Here is a 25,713-nt window from a genome sequence, read left to right on the forward strand (position 1 = left end):
ATCCCAAAAACGACATACTATACTATGTCGAAAAACGTCAAAATATACCACTCCGAAAAATATCACAAAAACGACATACTATACTATGTCGAAAAACGTCAAAATATACCACACGGAAAAATATCACAAAAACGTCAAAATATACAACCCAGATAAATTTCACAAAAACGACATACTATACTATGTCGAAAAACGTCAAAATATACAACCCAGATAAATTTCACAAAAACGACATACTATACTATGTCGAAAAACGTCAAAATATACCACTCCGAAAAATATCACAAAAACGTCAAAATATACAACCCAGGTAAAAATCCCAAAAACGACATACTATACTATGTCGAAAAACATCAAAATATACCACTCCGAAAAATATCACAAAAACCTCAAAATATACAACCCAGATAAATATCACAAAAACGACATACTATACTATGTCGAAAAACGTCAAAATATACAACCCAGATAAATTTCACAAAAACGACATACTATACTATGTCGAAAAACGTCAAAATATACCACACGGAAAAATATCACAAAAACGTCAAAAATATACAACCCAGATAAATTCCACAAAAACGACATACTATACTATGTCGAAAAACGTCAAAATATACAACGCCAAAAAATATCACAAAAACGACAAAATATACAACCCAGGTAAAAATCCCAAAAACGACATACTATACTATGTCGAAAAACATCAAAATATTCCACTCCGAAAAATATCACAATAACGTCAAAATATACAACCCAGATAAATATCACAAAAACGACATACTATACTATGTCGAAAAACGTCAAAATATACAACGCGGAAAAATATCACAAAAACGACATACTATACTATGTCGAAAAACGTCAAAATATACCACTCCGAAAAATATCACAAAAACGTCAAAATATACCACTCCGAAAAATATCACAAAAACGTCAAAATATACCACTCCGAAAAATATCACAAAAACGTCAAAATATACAACCCAAGTAAATATTCCAAAAACGACATACTATACTATGTCGAAAAATGTCAAAATATAACCACACGGAAAAATATCCAAAAACGTGACAATATACAACTCAGATAAATATCACAAAAACGACATACTATACTATGTCGAAAACCGTCAAAATATACCACTCCGAAAAATATCACAAAAACAACATACTATACTATGTCGAAAAACGTCAAAATATACCACACGGAAAAACATCACAAAAACGTCAAAATATACAACCCAGGTAAAAATCCCAAAAACGACATACTATACTATGTCGAAAAACGTCAAAATATACCACTCCGAAAAATATCGCAAAAACGTCAAAATATACAACCCAGGTAAAAATCCAAAAAAACGACATACTATACTATGTCGAAAAACATCAAAATATACCACTCCGAAAAATATCACAAAAACAACATACTATACTATGTCGAAAAACGTCAAAATATACCACACGGAAAAATATCACAAAAACGTCAAAATATACAACCCAGATAAATTTCACAAAAACGACATACTATATATACTATGTCGAAAAACGTCAAAATATACCACTCCGAAAAATATCGCAAAAACGTCAAAATATACAACCCAGGTAAAAATCCAAAAAAACGACATACTATACTTTGTCGAAAAACATCAAAATATACCACTCCGAAAAATATCACAAAAACGTCAAAATATACAACTCAGATAAATATCACAAAAACGACATACTATACTATGTTGAAAAACGTCAAAATATACCACGCCGAAAAATATCACAAAAACGTCAAAATATACAACCCAAGTAAATATTCCAAAAACGACATACTATATATACTATGTCGAAAAACGTCAAAATATACCAGTCCGAAAAATATCACAAAAACGTCAAAATATACAACTCAGGTAAAAATCCCAAAAACGACTTATTATACTATGTCGAAAAAAGTCAAAATATACAACTCAGAAAAATATCACAGAAACGACATACGATACTATGTCGAAAAACGTCAAAATATACCACACGGAAAAATATCACAAAAACGTCAAAATATACAACGCGGAAAAATATCACAAAAACGACATACGATACTATGTCGAAAAACGTCAAAATATACCACTCCGAAAAATATCACAAAAACGACATACTATACTATGTCGAAAAACGTCAAAATATACCACTCCGAAAAATATCACAAAAACGTCAAAATATACAACCCAAGTAAATATTCCAAAAACGACATACTATACTATGTCGAAAAACGTCAGAATATACAACTCAGATAAATATCACAAAAACGACATACTATACTATGTCGAAAAACGTCAAAATATACAACGTGGAAAAATATCACAATATACTATGTCGAAAAACGTCAAAATATACAACCCAGGTAAAAATCCCAAAAACGACATACTATACTATGTCGAAAAACGTCAAAATATACCAGTCCGAAAAATATCACAAAAACGTCAAAATATACAACTCAGATAAATATCACAAAAACGACATACGATACTATGTCGGAAAACGTCAAAATATACCACTCCGAAAAATATCCCAAAAACGACATACTATACTATGTCGAAAAATGTCTAAATATAACCACACGGAAAAATATCCAAAAACGTCACAATATACAACTCAGATAAATATCACAAAAACGACATACTATACTATGTCGAAAAACATCAAAATATACCACTCCGAAAAATATCACAAAAACGTCAAAATATACAACCCAGGTAAAAATCCCAAAAACGACATACTATACTATGTCGAAAAACGTCAAAATATACCACTCCGAAAAATATCACAAAAACGACATACTATACTATGTCGAAAAACGTCAAAATATACCACTCTGAAAAATATCACAAAAACGACATGCTATACTATGTCGAAAAACGTCAAAATATACCACTCCGAAAAATATCACAAAAACGACATACTATACTATGTCGAAAAACGTCAAAATATTCCACTCCGAAAAATATACCAAAAACGTCAAAATATACCACTCCGAAAAATATCACAAAAACGTCGAAATATACAACCCAAGTAAATATTCCAAAAACGACATACTATACTATGTCGAAAAATGTCAAAATATAACCACACGGAAAAATATCCAAAAACGTCACAATATACCACTCCGAAAAATATCACAAAAACGTCAAAATATACAACCCAAGTAAATATTCCAAAAACGACATACTATACTATGTCGAAAAACGTCAAAATATACAACGCGGAAAAATATCACAAAAACGACATACTATACTATGTCGAAAAACGTCAAAATATACTACGCCGAAAAATATCACAAAAACGTTAAAATATACAACCCAGATAAATTTCACAAAAACGACATACTATACTATGTCGAAAAACGTCCAAATATACCACACGGAAAAACATCACAAAAACGTCAAAATATACAACCCAGGTAAAAATCCCAAAAACGACATACTATACTATGTCGAAAAACGTCAAAATATACCACTCCGAAAAATATCACAAAAACGACATACTATACTATGTCGAAAAACGTCAAAATATACCACACGGAAAAATATCACAAAAACGTCAAAATATACAACGCGGAAAAATATCACAAAAACGACATACGATACTATGTCGAAAAACGTCAAAATATACCACTCCGAAAAATATCACAAAAACGACATACTATACTATGTCGAAAAACGTCAAAATATACCACTCCGAAAAATATCACAAAAACGACATACTATACTATGTCGAAAAACGTCAAAATATACCACTCCGAAAAATATCACAAAAACGACATACTATACTATGTCGAAAAACGTCAAAATATACCACTCCGAAAAATATCACAAAAACGTCAAAATATACAACCCAGGTAAAAATCCCAAAAACGACATACTATACTATGTCGAAAAACATCAAAATATACCACTCCGAAAAATATCACAAAAACCTCAAAATATACAACCCAGATAAATATCACAAAAACGACATACTATACTATGTCGAAAAACGTCAGAATATACAACACAGATAAATTTACAAAAACGACATACTATACTATGTCGAAAAACGTCAAAATATACAACGTGGAAAAATATCACAATATACTATGTCGAAAAACGTCAAAATATACCAGTTCGAAAAATATCACAAAAACGTCAAAATATACAACTCAGATAAATATCACAAAAACGACATACGATACTATGTCGGAAAACGTCAAAATATACCACTCCGAAAAATATCCCAAAAACGACATACTATACTATGTCGAAAAACATCAAAATATACCACTCCGAAAAATATCACAAAAACGTCAAAATATACAACCCAGGTAAAAATCCCAAAAACGACATACTATACTATGTCGAAAAACGTCAAAATATACCACTCCGAAAAATATCACAAAAACGTCAAAATATACAACCCAGGTAAAAATCCCAAAAACGACATACTATACTATGTCGAAAAACATCAAAATATACCACTCCGAAAAATATCACAAAAACGTCAAAATATACAACCCAGATAAATATCACAAAAACGACATACTATACTATGTCGAAAAACGTCAAAATATTCCACTCAGAAAAATATCACAAAAACGTCAAAATATACAACCCAAGTAAATATTCCAAAAACGACATACTATACTATGTCGAAAAACGTCAAAATATACCACTCCGAAAAATATCACAAAAACAACATACTATACTATGTCGAAAAACGTCAAAATATACAACCCAGATAAATTTCACAAAAACGACATACTATACTATGTCGAAAAACGTCAAAATATACCACACGGAAAAATATCACAAAAACGTCAAAAATATACAACCCAGATAAATTTCACAAAAACGACATACTATACTATGTCGAAAAACGTCAAAATATACAACGCCAAAAAATATCACAAAAACGACAAAATATACAACCCAGGTAAAAATCCCAAAAACGACATACTATACTATGTCGAAAAACATCAAAATATTCCACTCCGAAAAATATCACAATAACGTCAAAATATACAACCCAGATAAATATCACAAAAACGACATACTATACTATGTCGAAAAACGTCAAAATATACCACTCCGAAAAATATCACAAAAACGTCAAAATATACAACCCAGGTAAAAATCCCAAAAACGACATACTATACTATGTCGAAAAACATCAAAATATACCACTCCGAAAAATATCACAAAAACGTCAAAATATACAACCCAGATAAATATCACAAAAACGACATACTATACTATGTCGAAAAACGTCAAAATATTCCACTCAGAAAAATATCACAAAAACGTCAAAATATACAACCCAAGTAAATATTCCAAAAACGACATACTATACTATGTCGAAAAACGTCAAAATATACCACTCCGAAAAATATCACAAAAACAACATACTATACTATGTCGAAAAACGTCAAAATATACAACCCAGATAAATTTCACAAAAACGACATACTATACTATGTCGAAAAACGTCAAAATATACCACACGGAAAAATATCACAAAAACGTCAAAAATATACAACCCAGATAAATTTCACAAAAACGACATACTATACTATGTCGAAAAACGTCAAAATATACAACGCCAAAAAATATCACAAAAACGACAAAATATACAACCCAGGTAAAAATCCCAAAAACGACATACTATACTATGTCGAAAAACATCAAAATATTCCACTCCGAAAAATATCACAATAACGTCAAAATATACAACCCAGATAAATATCACAAAAACGACATACTATACTATGACGAAAAACGTCAAAATATACAACGCGGAAAAATATCACAAAAACGACATACTATACTATGTCGAAAAACGTCAAAATATACCACTCCGAAAAATATCACAAAAACGTCAAAATATACCACTCCGAAAAATATCACAAAAACGTCAAAATATACAACCCAAGTAAATATTCCAAAAACGACATACTATACTATGTCGAAAAATGTCAAAATATAACCACACGGAAAAATATCCAAAAACGTGACAATATACAACTCAGATAAATATCACAAAAACGACATACTATACTATGTCGAAAAACGTCAAAATATACCACACGGAAAAACATCACAAAAACGTCAAAATATACAACCCAGGTAAAAATCCCAAAAACGACATACTATACTATGTCGAAAAACGTCAAAATATACCACTCCGAAAAATATCGCAAAAACGTCAAAATATACAACCCAGGTAAAAATCCAAAAAAACGACATACTATACTATGTCGAAAAAAATCAAAATATACCACTCCGAAAAATATCACAAAAACGTCAAAATATACAACCCAAGTAAATATTCCAAAAACGACATACTATACTATGTCGAAAAACGTCAAAATATACCACTCCGAAAAATATCACAAAAACGACATACTATACTATGTCGAAAAACGTCAAAATATTCCACTCCGAAAAATATCACAAAAACGTCAAAATATACCACTCCGAAAAATATCACAAAAACGTCAAAATATACAACCCAAGTAAATATTCCAAAAACGACATACTATACTATGTCGAAAAATGTCAAAATATAACCACACGGAAAAATATCCAAAAACGTCACAATATACCACTCCGAAAAATATCACAAAAACGTCAAAATATACAACCCAAGTAAATATTCCAAAAACGACATACTATACTATGTCGAAAAACGTCAAAATATACAACGCGGAAAAATATCACAAAAACGACATACTATACTATGTCGAAAAATGTCAAAATATAACCACACGGAAAAATATCCAAAAACGTCACAATATACCACTCCGAAAAATATCACAAAAACGTCAAAATATACAACCCAAGTAAATATTCCAAAAACGACATACTATACTATGTCGAAAAACGTCAAAATATACAACGCGGAAAAATATCACAAAAACGACATACTATACTATGTCGAAAAACGTCAAAATATACTACGCCGAAAAATATCACAAAAACGTTAAAATATACAACCCAGATAAATTTCACAAAAACGACATACTATACTATGTCGAAAAACGTCCAAATATACCACACGGAAAAACATCACAAAAACGTCAAAATATACAACCCAGGTAAAAATCCCAAAAACGACATACTATACTATGTCGAAAAACCTAAAAATATACCACTCCGAAAAATATATCAAAAAAGTCAAAATATACAACCCAGGTAAAAATCCCAAAAACGACATACTATACTATGTCGAAAAACGTCAAAATATACCACTCCGAAAAATATCACAAAAACGACATACTATACTATGTCGAAAAACGTCAAAATATACCACACGGAAAAATATCACAAAAACGTCAAAATATACAACCCAGATAAATTTCACAAAAACGACATACTATACTATGTCGAAAAACGTCAAAATATACAACCCAGATAAATTTCACAAAAACGACATACTATACTATGTCGAAAAACGTCAAAATATACCACTCCGAAAAATATCACAAAAACGACAAAATATACAACCCAGGTAAAAATCCCAAAAACGACATACTATACTATGTCGAAAAACATCAAAATATTCCACTCCGAAAAATATCACAATAACGTCAAAATATACAACCCAGATAAATATCACAAAAACGACATACTATACTATGTCGAAAAACGTCAAAATATACAACCCAGATAAATTTCACAAAAACGACATACTATACTATGTCGAAAAACGTCAAAATATACCACTCCGAAAAATATCACAAAAACGTCAAAATATACCACTCCGAAAAATATCACAAAAACGTCAAAATATACCACTCCGAAAAATATCACAAAAACGTCAAAATATACAACCCAAGTAAATATTCCAAAAACGACATACTATACTATGTCGAAAAATGTCAAAATATAACCACACGGAAAAATATCCAAAAACGTGACAATATACAACTCAGATAAATATCACAAAAACGACATACTATACTATGTCGAAAACCGTCAAAATATACCACTCCGAAAAATATCACAAAAACAACATACTATACTATGTCGAAAAACGTCAAAATATACCACACGGAAAAACATCACAAAAACGTCAAAATATACAACCCAGGTAAAAATCCCAAAAACGACATACTATACTATGTCGAAAAACGTCAAAATATACCACTCCGAAAAATATCGCAAAAACGTCAAAATATACAACCCAGGTAAAAATCCAAAAAAACGACATACTATACTATGTCGAAAAACATCAAAATATACCACTCCGAAAAATATCACAAAAACAACATACTATACTATGTCGAAAAACGTCAAAATATACCACACGGAAAAATATCACAAAAACGTCAAAATATACAACCCAGATAAATTTCACAAAAACGACATACTATATATACTATGTCGAAAAACGTCAAAATATACCACTCCGAAAAATATCGCAAAAACGTCAAAATATACAACCCAGGTAAAAATCCAAAAAAACGACATACTATACTATGTCGAAAAACATCAAAATATACCACTCCGAAAAATATCACAAAAACGTCAAAATATACAACTCAGATAAATATCACAAAAACGACATACGATACTATGTCGAAAAACGTCAAAATATAACACTCCGAAAAATATCACAAAAACGTCAAAATATACAACTCAGATAAATATCACAAAAACGACATACGATACTATGTCGAAAAACGTCAAAATATACAACACAGATAAATTTACAAAAACGATATACTATACTATGTCGAAAAATGTCAAAATATACCACTCCGAAAAATATCACAAAAACGACATACTATACTATGTCGAAAAATGTCAAAATATACCACTCCGAAAAATATCACAAAAACGACATACTATACTATGTCGAAAAATGTCTAAATATAACCACACGGAAAAATATCCAAAAACGTCAAAATATACAACGCGGAAAAATATCACAAAAACGACATACTATACAATGTCGAAAAACGTCAAAATATACCACGCCGAAAAATATCACAAAAACGTCAAAATATACAACCCAGGTAAATATCCCAAAAACGACATACTATACTATGTCGAAAAACATCAAAATATACCACTCCGAAAAATATCACAAAAACGTCAAAATATACAACCCAAGTAAATATTCCAAAAACGACATACTATACTATGTCGAAAAACGTCAAAATATACCAGTCCGAAAAATATCACAAAAACTTCAAAATATACAACTCAGGTAAAAATCCCAAAAACGACATACTATACTATGTCGAAAAACGTCAAAATATACAACGCGGAAAAATATCACAAAAACGACATACTATACTATGTCGAAAAACGTCAAAATATACTACGCCGAAAAATATCACAAAAACGTTAAAATATACAACCCAGATAAATTTCACAAAAACGACATACTATACTATGTCGAAAAACGTCCAAATATACCACACGGAAAAACATCACAAAAACGTCAAAATATACAACCCAGGTAAAAATCCCAAAAACGACATACTATACTATGTCGAAAAACTTAAAAATATACCACTCCGAAAAATATCACAAAAACGTCAAAATATACAACCCAGGTAAAAATCCCAAAAACGACATACTATACTATGTCGAAAAACGTCAAAATATACCACTCCGAAAAATATCACAAAAACAACATACTATACTATGTCGAAAAACGTCAAAATATACCACACGGAAAAATATCACAAAAACGTCAAAAATATACAACCCAGATAAATTCCACAAAAACGACATACTATACTATGTCGAAAAACGTCAAAATATACAACCCAGGTAAAAATCCCAAAAACGACATACTATACTATGTCGAAAAACATCAAAATATTCCACTCCGAAAAATATCACAATAACGTCAAAATATACAACCCAGATAAATATCACAAAAACGACATACTATACTATGACGAAAAACGTCAAAATATACCACACGGAAAAACATCACAAAAACGTCAAAATATACAACCCAGGTAAAAATCCCAAAAACGACATACTATACTATGCCGAAAAACGTCAAAATATACCACTCCGAAAAATATCACAAATACGTCAAAATATAAAACCCAGGAAAAAATCCCAAAAACGACATACTATACTATGTCGAAAAACGTCAAAATATACCACTCCGAAAAATATCACAAAAACAACATACTATACTATGTCGAAAAACGTCAAAATATACCACACGGAAAAATATCACAAAAACGTCAAAATATACAACCCAGATAAATTTCACAAAAACGACATACTATACTATGTCGAAAAACGTCAAAATATACCACTCCGAAAAATATCACAAAAACGTCAAAATATACAACTCAGATAAATATCACAAAAACGACATACGATACTATGTCGAAAAACGTCAAAATATACAACACAGATAAATTTACAAAAACGATATACTATACTATGTCGAAAAATGTCAAAATATACCACTCCGAAAAATATCACAAAAACGACATACTATACTATGTCGAAAAATGTCTAAATATAACCACACGGAAAAATATCCAAAAACGTGACAATATACAACTCAGATAAATATCACAAAAACGACATACTATACTATGTCGAAAAACGTCAAAATATACCACTCCTAAAAATATCACAAAAACAACATACTATACTATGTCGAAAAACGTCAAAATATACCACACGGAAAAATATCACAAAAACGTCAAAATATACAACCCAGATAAATTTCACAAAAACGACATACTATACTATGTCGAAAAACGTCAAAATATACCACTCCGAAAAATATCACAAAAACGTCAAAATATACAACTCAGATAAATATCACAAAAACGACATACGATACTATGTCGAAAAACGTCAAAATATACAACACAGATAAATTTACAAAAACGATATACTATACTATGTCGAAAAATGTCAAAATATACCACTCCGAAAAATATCACAAAAACGACATACTATACTATGTCGAAAAATGTCTAAATATAACCACACGGAAAAATATCCAAAAACGTCACAATATACAACTCAGATAAATATCACAAAAACGACATACTATACTATGTCGAAAAACGTCAAAATATACAACGCGGAAAAATATCACAAAAACGACATACTATACTATGTCGAAAAACGTCAAAATATACCACACGGAAAAACATCACAAAAACGTCAAAATATACAACCCAGGTAAATATCCCAAAAACGACATACTATACTATGTCGAAAAACGTCAAAATATACCACACGGAAAAATATCACAAAAACGTCAAAACATACAACCCAGATAAATTTCACAAAAACGACATACTATACTATGTCAAAAAATGTCAAAATATACCACACGGAAAAACATCACAAAAACGTCAAAATATACAACCCAGGTAAAAATCCCAAAAACAACATACTATACTATGTCGAAAAACGTCAAAATATTCCACTCCGAAAAATATCCCAAAAACGTCAAAATATACCACTCCGAAAAATATCACAAAAACGTCAAAATATACAACCCAAGTAAATATTCCAAAAACGACATACTATACTATGTCGAAAAATGTCAAAATATACCACTCCAAAAAATATCACAAAAACGACATACTATACTATCTCGAAAAATGTCAAAATATAACCACACGGAAAAATATCCAAAAACGTCACAATATACAACTCAGATAAATATCACAAAAACGACATACTATACTATGTCGAAAAACGTCAAAATATACCACGCCGAAAAATATCACAAAAACGTCAAAATATACAACCCAGGTAAATATCCCAAAAACGACATACTATACTATGTCGAAAAACGTCAAAATATGCCAGTCCGAAAAATATCACAAAACGTCAAAACATACAACCCAGATAAATATCACAAAAACGACATACTATACTATGTCGAAAAACGTCAAAATATACCACACGGAAAAACATCACAAAAACGTCAAAATATACAACCCAGGTAAAAATCCCAAAAACCACAAACTATACTATGTCGAAAAACGTCAAAATATTCCACTCCGAAAAATATCACAAAAACGTCAAAATATACCACTCCGAAAAATTTCACAAAAACGTCAAAATATACAACCCAGGTAAATATCCCAAAAACGACATACTATACTATGTCGAAAAACGTCAAAATATACCACCCCGAAAAATATCACAAAAACGTCAAAATATACAACCCAGATAAATATCACAAAAACGACATACTATACTATGTCAAAAAACGTCAAAATATACCACACGGAAAAATATCACAAAAACGTCAAAATATACAACCCAGATAAATATCACAAAAACGACAAAATATACAACGCGGAAAAATATCCCAAAAACGACATACTATATATACTATGTCGAAAAACGTCAAAATATACCACTCCGAAAAATATCACAAAAACGACATACTATACTATGTCGAAAAACGTCAAAATATACCTCTACGAAAAATATCAAAAAAACGACATACTGTACTATGTCGAAAAACGTCAAAATATACCTCTCCGAAAAATATCACGAAAACGTCAAAATATACAACCCAGATAAATATCACAAAAACGACATACTATACTATGTCGAAAAACGTCAAAATATACAACGCGGAAAAATATCACAAAAACGACATACTATACTATGTCGAAAAACGTCAAAATACACCACTCCAAAAAATATCACAAAAACGTCAAAATATACAACCCAGGTAAATATCCCAAAAACGACATACTATACTATGTCGAAAAACGTCAACATATACCACTCCGAAAAATATCACAAAAACGTCAAAATACACAACCCAGGTAAATATCCCAAAAACGACATACTATACAATGTTGAAAAACGTCAAAATATACCACGCCGAAAAATATCACAAAAACGTCAAAATATACAACCCAGATAAATATCACAAAAACGACATACTATATATGTCGAAAAACGTCAAAATATACCACACGGAAAAATATCACAAAAACGTCAAAATATACAACGCCAAAAATATCACAAAAACGACATACTATACTATGTCGAAAAACGTCAAAATATACCACTCCGAAAAATTTCACAAAATCGTCAAAATATACAACCCAGGTAAATATCCCAAAAACGACATACTATACTATGTCAAAAATGTCAAAATATAACCACACGGAAAAATATCCAAAAACGTCAAAATATACAACCCAGATAAATATCAAAAAAACGACATAGTATACTATGTCGAAAAACGGCAAAATATACATCACCAAAAAATATCCCAAAAACGTCAAAATATACAAACCAGAAAAAAATCCCAAAAACGACATACTATACTATGTCGAAAAACATCACAAAAACGACAAAATATACAACCCAGATAAATATCACAAAAACGACATACTACATGGCAAAAAACGTCAAAATATACAGTGCCGAAATATATGCCAAAAACGACATACTACATGGGGAAAACGTCAAAATATACAGTGCCGAAATATATCCCAAAAACGACATCCTATACTATGTCAAAAAACGTCAAAATATCACAAGAACGACATACTATAATATGTCGAAAAACGTCAAAATATAGTGCCGAAATACATACCGAAAAAGTCCCAATGTACAACGCCGAAAAATATCACAAGATCGACATACTAAACTATGTTGAAAAACGTCAAATATACAACGGCAAAAAATATCTCAAAAACAACATAATACATCTTGAAAAACGTCTAAATATACAACGCCAAAAATATCACAAGAACGACATACCATACTATGTCGAAAAACGTCAAAATATACTATGCCGAAAAATATCCCAAAAATGGCATACTTCATGGGGAAAAAGTCAAAATATACAGTGCCGATATATATCCCAAAAACGACATCCTATACTATGTCGAAAAACGTCAAAATATGCAACGCAGAAAAATATCCCAAAAAAGGCATACTATATACTATGTTAAAAAACGTCAAAATATACCACGCCGAAAAATATCCAAAAGACGGCATACTACATGTCGAAAAACGTCAAAATATACCATGCCGAAAAATATCCCAAAAACGGCATACTACATGGGGAAAACGTCAAAATATACAGTGCCGAAATATATCCCAAAAACGACATCCTATACTGTGTCGAAAAACGTCAAAATATGCAACGCCGAAAAATATCCCAAAAAAGACATACTATATACTATGTCAAAAATATCACAAGAACGACATATTATACTAGGTCGAAAAACGTCAAAATATAGTGCCGAAATACATACCGAAAAAGTCACAATATACAACGCCGAAAAATATCCCGAAAACGACATGTCGAAAAACGTCAAAATATGCAATGCCAAAAATATCACAAGATCGACATACTAAACTATGTTGAAAAACATCAAATATACAACGGCGAAAAATATCCCAAAAACGACATAATACATATCGAAAAACTTCAAAATATATAACGGCGAAAAATATCCCAAAAACAGCATACTTTACTGAGTCGAAAAACGTCAAAATATACAACACCGAAAAATATCCCAAAAACAGCATACTACATGGCGAAAAACGTCAAAAGATACAACGCCGAAAAATATCCCAAAAACAGCATACTACATGGCGAAAAACGTCAAAATATAGTGCCGAAATATATCCCGAAAAACGTCACAATATACAACGCCAAAAAATATCCCAAAAACGACATACTATACTATGTCGAAAAACGTCAAAATATACCACACGGAAAAATATCACAAAAACGTCAAAATATACAACCCAGATAAATTTCACAAAAACGACATACTATACTATGTCGAAAAACGTCAAAATATACCACTCCGAAAAATATCGCAAAAACGTCAAAATATACAACCTAGGTAAAAATCCAAAAAAACGACATACTATACTATGTCGAAAAATCAAAATATACAATGCTGAAAAAATATCCCAAAAACAACATAAGACATATTGAAAAACGTCAAAATATGCAACGCCACAAATATCCAAAAACTGCATACTACATGGCGAAAAACGTCAAAATATACAGTGCTGAAATATATCCCAAAACCGCCATACTATACTATGTTGAAAATCGTAAAAATATATGACCCACCGCAGCAAAACCTGCTATCTCACGCTTTTCTAAAATCGCTAGGAGCAGCCAAAAAAAGGTGGAAAAACCTTTCCATCAGGAAAATCAAGATTTTTCCAGATTTGTGTTCCTTCAAAACCGAGTTTGATTCATAAATAGTAGAAAATGTTGAACCGTGGAGTTAAATAGTCCCGTTTGCTCACATGGGGAAACAGAGTTTTCTTACCGAGACGCTGAACGTGTCTCATCCGAGAAGAAATGCTGACGTCACTTCCGTAAACAAGAGGAGGCTCCTTTGGTTTCACTTGTCACTTTCTTCATCATCCGCAATGATGCTCAGATCTCCGACAGCGACGCTGAATCTGATATTATCCCGGACTTGGAGAACACTTCAAATAGCGGATTTCAACCCGGATCTGATGATGAAACGGAATATTTTCAAGAACCACCGGCGAAGACCGACGATACGCCTATTGTTGTTACAACTGACGAAGTGGATGACGTGATGAAGTCCGTTGAGGTTGGTGATGCAGATTATGAAGGTAGTAGGTAGTAATGCACAAGATACACAGCCTTTCCCTGCAAATGCAGCCAGGGGCCAAAAGAAAATGAAAAGAGGCCCCAAACAGGCTCTCAGGGTGTAGTTGGAGGGTTGGGGTTTGCCAACATAACAACTCCAAGAACTTTGAAAATATTCTGCATACACACAATAATATATTAAATGACACACCGAGGCTGATACGCAGAGACTCATTATTGACAGACTCTACATTTTGTTGTGTTGTCCGCACTTTTAAACTCCTTAATAATTCCACTTTCATTCAACATGTATATTCTTACCGTTAAATAAAAGCTTTTTTAAAAACAAACTGTGTTTGTCGATGAAGCTGTTCAACATTCCCTCAAAACATAAGAACAATGCAGAGATTGCCCCAGTCAGCAGGGTGTCAAGTAGCCATGTGACAACTTGCTAGCCTGTGTTGGTCCTCCATGCCATTTGCATTCTGGGAGCTGGCTGAATGAAGCCAAGTTTGGGAAAAACTTGAAGGTGATTATCTCCAGACACAGTTTGCCGCACCCTTGTCATTAACAAGTCATAGCTTTAAAAATATTTGCTTGATTTGAACAAGTGACACCTTGTTTGGAAGCTCTGATTCTTCACTTTCAAATGATGAAGGGAGAAAAAAAAATCTAAAGCCACCAAATGTACCTCAAGTATGCAGTGGATCACATATATACATACATGCATGCATACGTACGTACATATATACATACATATACACACATACATATGTGTATATGGGGATGGAAGCTCAGGCGGTAGAGCTGGTCGTCTAGTAATCTAAAGGTTGCTGGTTCGATCCCAGGCTCCTCCTGCTAGCATGCTGTAGTGTCCTTGAGCAAGACACTTAACCCCTAATTGCTCCTGATGGCTGCGTCCGTCGGCGTTTGAACAATTGTAAATCGCTTTGGATAAAAGCGTCTGCTAAATGACTAAATGTAAAATGTAATATATATATATATATATATTACATTTTACATATATATACACACACACAAACGTTTATACAATAAATATAAATACATATTTATATGTATACATGTACAAATATATATATACATATATGTATACATATACATCGAAAACATATATATACGTATACATACACATGTATATATACATACACACAAATACACACACACACACATATATATACATATACATACACACAAATACACACAAACACATATATATACATATACATTAACACAAATACACACACACACATATATATATATATATATATATATATATACATACACACACACACACACATATGTATACTTATATTATATACATAAATATTTATACATATACACATGTATATATACATACACACACACACACACACACACACACATATATATATACATACACACACATATATATACACACACACACACAGTATATACACACACACACAGTATATATATATACTGTGTGTGTATATATATATATATATACAGACACACACAAACACACAGTATATATACATACATACACACATATATACACAGTATATACACACACACACACACACACACACACACACACACACACACACACACACACACACACACACACACACACACACACACACACACACACACACACACACACACACACACACACACACACACAAATATATACATAAACAAATAAAAACAAATAAAAACAAATACAATAATCATATTTTCTTTCCTTAGATTTTTAGCCCCTGCTGTAAAAGTCGAGGGAATTAACTTTTTTGGGCAGATTGGGGCTGAATGACTGGATGCTGTTCAGCATGTCTTTCTCTCTGCCACTCAGAGGACGCCACCCCCCTCGCCCCCCGCCAGTGGAAAGCTGTGCTGTGGCATTTATAGAGTGGAAATAATCCTCCATTGAAAAGGACAGTGTGCACTGTTGGCCGCACGGACATCCTCTCCCTCCGGGCCCTTTCATTACAACACGGGTAGGAAGACAGAGTACTGGAGCGTGCACACACACACACACACACACACACACACACACACACACACACACACACACACACACACACACACACACACACACACACACACACACACACACACACACACACACACACACACACACACACACACACACACACACACACACACACACAGAGAGAGAGAGAAACAGATGCTTGGTGTGTGTGGATTCACATGAGGCAAGGGAGGCTACGGTATTGCAGGCAAGCAACCAGCAGCAGAGAACCACCTCAATGGACAAGTTAATGCATTTAAGAAGACAGAACGCCTGATTTTAAAGTGGTTGTCTGCACGGGTGGAATGGGGTGCTCTTTAAAAGTATGTTTGAGTACGGTAAAATTATCCGACACCGACAGGAGGAGCTAAAAAAAAAAAAAAAAAACACGGCGCGTGAACAATCGTCAGGGGCGTCCTCCTCTCTGTCATGTTATTAATCACTGGCCCAGGTTCTGAGGAATGTTGTGATGGCCTCTGACCTGCAGGGGGCGCTAGAACACAGTAGCTCTGCTGTGCCCTTCTGTGGCTCAGGAGGGAGCCAAGACCCCTGGAGAGAGGTGTGGCTTAGCCCCAACAAAAACAAAATTGAGATGGAGTTATAGGCCCAAACACTAAAAACACTATCCATACTAGGTTACGAACATATTCAAATTACGGGTGAAGATTGATTGATTGTATATTGTAAACCGAAGCCTGACATCTATTACTTTGACGGCTTTCAGAGGCCAATAGGCTGTGATACTGCTGTATTTTTAAGTCAATATAAAAACTTAGGTTCCAAAAGTTCAAATAACAACTACAATAACATGTATCACATTTTGTCCTGAGAGCATACCACATTTTCAAATTAAAAAAAAAAAAAAGTGCATTTTTCTATTGGGGAGGGGGTCAACTCTTTGGTGGGTAGGTCAGTGTGCCACCTTGGGGTGGGGATGTGAACTGGTCTCACCCTTGCCCAAAACCTCTGTAGGACTTACACTGTAAGTTGCTGTGGTCAGGGCCAGGACCAGGGCCAGGACCAGGGCCAGGACCGGGCAGGGGCCCCCCCTGCCAGGGGCCGGGACCCTGGGTATGGGTGCCGTAGTGGTCGCAGACACACGCGGAGGGATGGGCGGAGAGAAAGACCAGATATGAGCAGGCGAAGAGGAGGAGTGTGACGGCCGACAGCAGCCCCCGTAGGACGTAGTGACAGAACTCCTCTGCACTGGGCCACACACTAGGAGAGTACCAGCAGGAGGAAGAGGAGGAGGAGCGATGAGAGAAAGAACAGGAGGGGTCCAGAGGAAGGGAATAGTGGTGGGCTGGCAAAGGAGATGCCTCCAGGGTCCTTAGATGGTAGATTTCGGAAGCGGCTGGAAGGCAGTGAAACGGATGTAGACGGATGGATGATGTATGGAGGAATATATGGATGAATGGTCAGAAGGGTGAGTGGAAGGATGAAAGGATATGGATAAAGGATGGAAAATCAGTAAGGATAATAAATGAATGAACGGATGGGATGGATGGGGTTCGAAATAAGGCAGGTGGGGGCAGGTGAAGGGATGAATTGATGAACAGATGGATGAGGGATGAAGGAATGAGAGGGCAGTTTGGAACAACGAACGCGGTGGGAACAACAGAGGAAAGTGAGATGGAGAAATGAGGTGGGGATGAAAAGAAACGACAGAATGGATGAGAGTCATGCAGACGATTTGTTCCCAGCTGACACATTTTGTTCCGACGGCTGAGAACAAATTGTTATGAACAGAGGATGAAACCTCAGGAATAAAGGGGTGGATGAGGAGGGCGCTTGAAAAGGTTACACCGGTCCTTTTATTTAACATTTGACAGTGGAAAAAAAAAAAAACCAACTCAAACGCTTATCACCCCAATAACATCACAGGGGGACAACAACGAGCGACCGATCTACTCCGTCCATGTAGGAAAGTCATTGGCCTCCATCATTGAGCCGTCACCATTTACCCCAAAAGGATATTTTACCGCTCGCCAACGCCTCTGGCCCGACAATACCCTCCTTTACAAAAGGGGGTCCTTTTTAAAAACCCATAAAGATGGGATGATTAAAACCCTGCATCCCCTGTCCATCACTTTTTCGGCCTGTTTGAAAGGGGGAATATGAGCGGGGGGGGGGGCAATTAATTTGGCTGGTTGGGGCGGCGCTGAAAGGCCTGTGAGGAGCGGGGCTTAACAGCGCTCGCAACAAATCAAGAGGGAAACGGCCAAATGATTACATCATCGGTGCAACGGTGCACACACACACACACACACACACACACACACACACACACACACACACACACACACACACACACACACACACACACACACACACACACACACACACACACACACTTTCGCTCATGGCAAGACGGAATCATCTGAAATGTTCACGTCATTAAATACAAGGACAATGTGCTCCTTCTACTCCCTCTGATCGCTCTACTCCTCTTTCTCTCTTTTAGTCTCTCTCTGACGCTTTAGTCAGCTCTCATTGTGTCCTTGGAAGGTATTGGGGCTCTAATGAGGCCAGGGGCCAGGCTTACCAGTGGAGCGGGTCAGCCAGCGTTCATTTGCGTGTGTGTGCGTGTGCATGTGTGTGTGTGTGTGTGTGTGTGTGTGTGTGTGTGTGTTGGATGCTGGTGGGTTATGACATTAGTGGTTGAGACGTAACCATGAGACACCGATCCCCCGCTGTCCCTTTAATGGAAGGATGCATTTTATCTGAAGCACAATTAGAAGTGGAAACACTTCTGTTTTTATTGTCTCGTTTCAAAGCGGTAACGGATGAATTGTCAAATTTGTACCATTCCGTGGATAAATTAGTAATCGATACCAGCACCAGAGCTGCTACAGTACGTGATGACAGGAGACCCAACAGGAACTACACAATGGGCGAAAGTTGAAAGAAACTGATGGGACACTGAAACACAACACAACAAAGGAGACAGAACACCATCTCGTTTTGAAGGGAAAACCTGCTAAACGCTAGTATGGTGGTAAGATAGTGTGAGCAAAAGATGGTGTGGGCAAAACCAACCGATCCCAAAACGTAGTGTTCACTCAAGACTCAGTGTTGAATGTTGTGTACATATGCGACAGAAATGTAGATATACACGACTCCCCCATTCACAAATATAGGAGTCTCGTTAGCGGCAAACTTGGTGCTAGGTTAGCAATTCTTCAACTCATGCTTTATTAAAATGTATGAACCTAACTGTTCTTAGCACAACCTCACTGAACACTTCACTACTGAGAAACTTACCTCTCTGCTGCAGCTTCTCATTGTGCTTGAATGCATTCCAATGGGTCAAGTGTTTAAGCATAAAAATCAGGGACTCTTTTTCACATCAGCAACATCCACGCTGACTCAAGACACCAGAAACAGGAAGTCACACCGCTTCCTACTGACAGCCAGCAAATATATTTTTTTCCTCGAAAAAGGTAAAGGGTGGGCTGGAAACATTTGTAAGGCTTGGGTAGAAAAATTGTGAAAGTACATTTCAAAGTGAATTGGAGTGTGCTGTGCATGCTTAGGCCAACTGAACATAAGGGCCTGCTGTGAAGCTTTGGTTAGGGTAATCCTAATGTTGACGGGGTATGAAGACAAAGAAAAGACAAGGAAAAGAGCCCCACCGAGGAAGCAGCCTGTGAGAAACTCCCTACCTTTCACATCCTCGTCCTCGATGGTCGTGTTGGCGCTCTCGCTAGATTCCTGTCAAATGACACATAGGAGAAGCCCGTAAACAACCACAACTCAGAGGCAACGCGCGCGACAAAATAAAAATAGCCAAAGCCTCTTGGGTTACTGCGGCATCCGCTACCTGTTCAAACAGGATTGACGATAGCCTCCACCGACAGAATGTTAGGGATTTTACGAATAAAGGCCTCAAGATGGCACAAAACATAGCGTTGACAGAAGTGGTTGGCGCTATGCGTCTTAACTTGAGTTCATATGTTAATGAAGATCCCAAAAGAGCTCTGAGGCTCATCTCAATACAGAAGCGACATGAGATGTGCGTACAGATATTAAGACCCAGGTTTCCCGAGAGAATATGTACCACTGGAAAAAGCAGGTCCACACATACTGTACATCAACAACAATAACAACGTATACTTTATCAATCGCTGCGGGGAAATTAGTTCTCTGCATTTACACATCCTAGTACCTGACGTATCTAGGAGCAGTGCACTGCCACCCGTGTGGCAGTGCCCAGGGAGCAGTTGGGGCGTTTACGGTCTTGCTCAAGTACTCAAGACCTACTCTACTGCCTGAGCTACCAGCCCCCACTGTAGGATGGACTAAACACAATACAACAGTGCATTTCAAATGGATACTTTGTACAGAATTTGGCCTCGAGCGACTTGATAGCGGATAGGGCACGTCTTGCCGGAGATCGAGTAACGACATGCAAGCTGACAGGGGGGAAAAAAAGAGCGTCCATACCCTATCCATCTAGAATGACACTGAAAGGAAACAAAAGCTAGACAGTACAAGATGGCGCAGAATCGCATGCATCATGCATTATCTATTTTGCCTGCAAATAAACTCAAATATGTCCCAGGTCACACGTTTTGAAGGTCTTAAAAAGAAAAAAAACAAAAAAAAACACAAACTGTGACAGCGTAAATTCCCGAAAACAAAAGATAGAGAAACAACAAATCACAAGCCTAATGACACCTTAATGTAACACATGTTAAGTCAACAAACAAAAGCCCCAGGACTGCGACATCGCTCAACCGCCAAATACCTTGTTTCCATCAGCGGGGTTGTGGATAACAGTGGTTTGAGGCTCCTTATGTGAGAGCAGGAACATGGACGAAGGGTTGAAAGATGGAAGAACAGGAGACAGTTAGTCAAACAGGGTAAGTGAGTGAGAGTTTTGCCCAAGAGTGGAGAGAAAATACAAAAAGGAAAAGGGGGAAGGGAAAGAGAGGAAGTTTTAGCTACGGCCGGAAGGACAAGCAAGTCTACCATTGACACTGTGGAAACCCACCAGTCAATGACATTGCAAGTAGCAAAAAATACCCAAAATGAAAGGCAGACTTGAGGTAAACTTTGACGTAATGGCCCATCCAAAAATGTATATACTGTATAAAGGCTGCATTAAAGTACATTAATCTTAAAATATCTATTATCATTGACTGTTGGTTTACAGTGAGGCATGACTACCCTATCGCTCAAGGAGGTAATATTGTGGCAACTGGTAAACATCTCAAACAACACCTCTTCAATATTTAAAGATATTGATAATGACACATTAACCACAAAACAAACATTGAACAAATACAGAAAATCGAGGTGTACGTGTCTTTCTGTGACCACATTGTAGATAATGACAACCCGTGGACTGAGTAGGTGGCCATGGACTGGAAAAGTTCTTTCTGTTGCCATAGCATCCAGAAAATAAGCACCGTCAACTTACTGTGAGGCATGCTTTGGATACCTTACACACGGTATTAAATGATCTCACGCAGAAATCCTGTGACAAACGGGAATAATCACACATGTACACCTAACATCCAAACCGAACATAAAACGGACCCCATGCAAACGCCCCACCCCAAATGTAGTCATTAAAGTAAGTACGTCATTTACCAATAATACTTTTTTAATGTAATGTATTAACTTCCATGTTGCCAGGTTGCACATCTAGCACGTTGAAATCGTGATAACCACCAACATTACAATGTTCATTGTGTATTGTCCAGCTAAAAGATGATGATTTCATGCTTTGTATTAGCTTGAAATTGTTGAAATGATGTCTGAAAAGTTAGTAATAAGAAATTATCTTAGTGGTTAATTAGTCAGCTATAATATACAGAGAGAAAAAGTTCTGCTAAAGTTTGTGCACAAATCAAATTTTTACTAAACGAGCCTGCTCCAGATACCCAGCTGAAGAATTGTGTTTTCTTATTTTCTTTCTTCTATTCTGTTTATTCTTATTCTTTATTCATCAAACCTTGCACATTTTTTTAACGTAACATTATTTTCCCTTTTATTTTCAACCGATCCAAGAAAGATTCAAGCCCGAACTGATTAAAAGTTAGTGTAGATTAATTTGGTTTGACGCTCAACCACAACAAGAAGAGCGCACTGAAGCCATTGCCTCTTAACCAGAAGTCGTCGAAGAGTTCAATGAGTTTGCCCAGACCGACTCCATGACAGTGAAATTACAGCCCTCGGAGCACGCCGCATCGGAGGCTTCCAAAGCCGACAAATCGTTCCAGTCTGCCTGGGATCCTTGGACCTTTTTGCCGGCAACGACCAAACTGCCAGCCGCTGACGTCCACACAACGTGACTGGAAACCACCTCCGAAGCAGGCAAGCTGCAGCGATTGCCCACAACGTAATGGAGCCCGTTCGGTCCACAAGCTCTAGAGAGCCCGCTGAAACTCCCCACCACAACTTGGCGATCCGTAAGGCGAAAGGCTTCCAAATCGGCTTCTTGATACGAGTTGATGTGGAATTTTATTAATTTTCCCCTTCAGAGAAGCTAACTGCCCTTAGCGTGTGCCTTGTTTTAATATTTTGATTAAAGATTCATAACTGCCTCACTAGTGTCACTGAGTTAGTGTCACCATTTTAAACCCTGCATTAATGTGCTTATTTTCTTTACATCTATATTCTTTATAACTTATTGTACTATTATTAAAAAATGTTATATGTTTTACTATTATTTAATTTCTGCAATTAGTTAGCATGATCTCAAAAAAATCCCATTTATTGTCATATGTTATATTTATTGTTTACCTGTTTGTGTTCCTTAAGAGGTGAAGACCGTAGTAAAGGTATCAAACCACGGACTCAATTGGAAGTGGTGCCCAGTGGTGCCCCAGTTTAATATGATAATTGAATAGTTTAATAAACTATGTAAAACTGCATAAACGTATCCCCTTTTTAACGAGTGCAATTTTAATTCTTAATGTGGTCATGACACTACAAATACTTCTCATCACCATGACAAAGGGCATATGTCTGGTAAAGTTCTTGATTGATAGATACTGTATGCTCACAAAACCATGTAAAGCCTCCGCTTTGATGGTTAAGGTTAGGATACCTTGGTGTGAACATGCTATAATTTATGGAAGGCCATTGTTTAAGGGAGCAAGATATTTATATACACACAGTATATAAATAAAATCGATATTCAATAAAAAATACTGCCAATTCAAGTCATTACTGTATATACCTCTTTAGGTTTTAAAGGGGATCCACCCTGTCACGCTGTTGTTTTGCCTAGAAAGTTCCTATACAATTGTTGGCATGCTATCTCCCATTTGCCTGAAAGCAGGCAAATGGGAGATAGCAAATGGGAGATTTCCTTTGCTTTCCTGCAAACAGACTCAAACTGAAGCTTTAGCAGACAGTGGTCTTAACTCAGATGCAGAAATATCACCGTGGCACCAACAGTACCAACAGTAGGGATGTCAACCACACGGCACGATGGAACATTGCAAATAATGTTTAACTACATTTCAAAGAACACTTACTTTTGTGGAAAAACCTTTTTTTGTATAATATGTATGTAAATGTTGCCCATCCATTCCTTCCTTTTAAGTAAATAATTAATAATAAAAAATAACTTTATTAAATATTAATTTTAAACTGCTTGTCTGTCCACAGTAATGTGGCTTTCCGTATTGTATGTACCAACTTCTTAAGCCGGTATCCAAAGCCGGATAGTACATGTACACATGACTATTAAAATATCATTAGTCTGATGCACTACGAGAAATTGTACAACAATATTGGTTTAGGTTGAAATGTCAAGATAGGGAAACTTGAAAAGACTGAAAAAGATGATTTGCATAATAGCCTAGCACAGGAAAAATTAGATAAATTGCATTATTATTCAAGTACCAACATTGCAAGTCTTTTGTTTTCATTTGATTGCAAGACGCAATAAAATCCTTTAATTTGTACAGTCAGATATATGAATATACAGAAGAAACAGAGGGCAATGTTTGAGATTTGAGAAATATGAGATTCTGAGCTATCCAAACGTCAACCTATATGCATCTGTAAGCTTAAACTTATGGACACTGCAGCAAATCAGGAACTTGATGGTTTCCAGGGTAACATTG

At 35.3% G+C, this 25,713-nt stretch overlaps 1 protein-coding gene across 2 annotated transcripts in view; it reads right to left on the minus strand.

The window, feature by feature from the left end:
• Window positions 1–25,713, minus strand: part of camk2d1 (calcium/calmodulin-dependent protein kinase (CaM kinase) II delta 1) — a 121,510-nt gene that overhangs the window by 27,337 nt on the left and 68,460 nt on the right. For both annotated transcript variants that reach the window (XM_080023388.1, XM_080023387.1), the window contains exon 14: window positions 21,292–21,340. In XM_080023388.1, coding sequence (XP_079879514.1) covers window positions 21,292–21,340 — 49 coding nt within the window. The remainder of the gene's footprint in view (window positions 1–21,291; window positions 21,341–25,713) is intronic.

This window comes from Zeus faber, assembly GCF_960531495.2.
Source record: "Zeus faber genome assembly, chromosome: 22".
In the NCBI taxonomy this organism is placed as follows: Eukaryota; Metazoa; Chordata; class Actinopteri; order Zeiformes; family Zeidae; genus Zeus; species Zeus faber.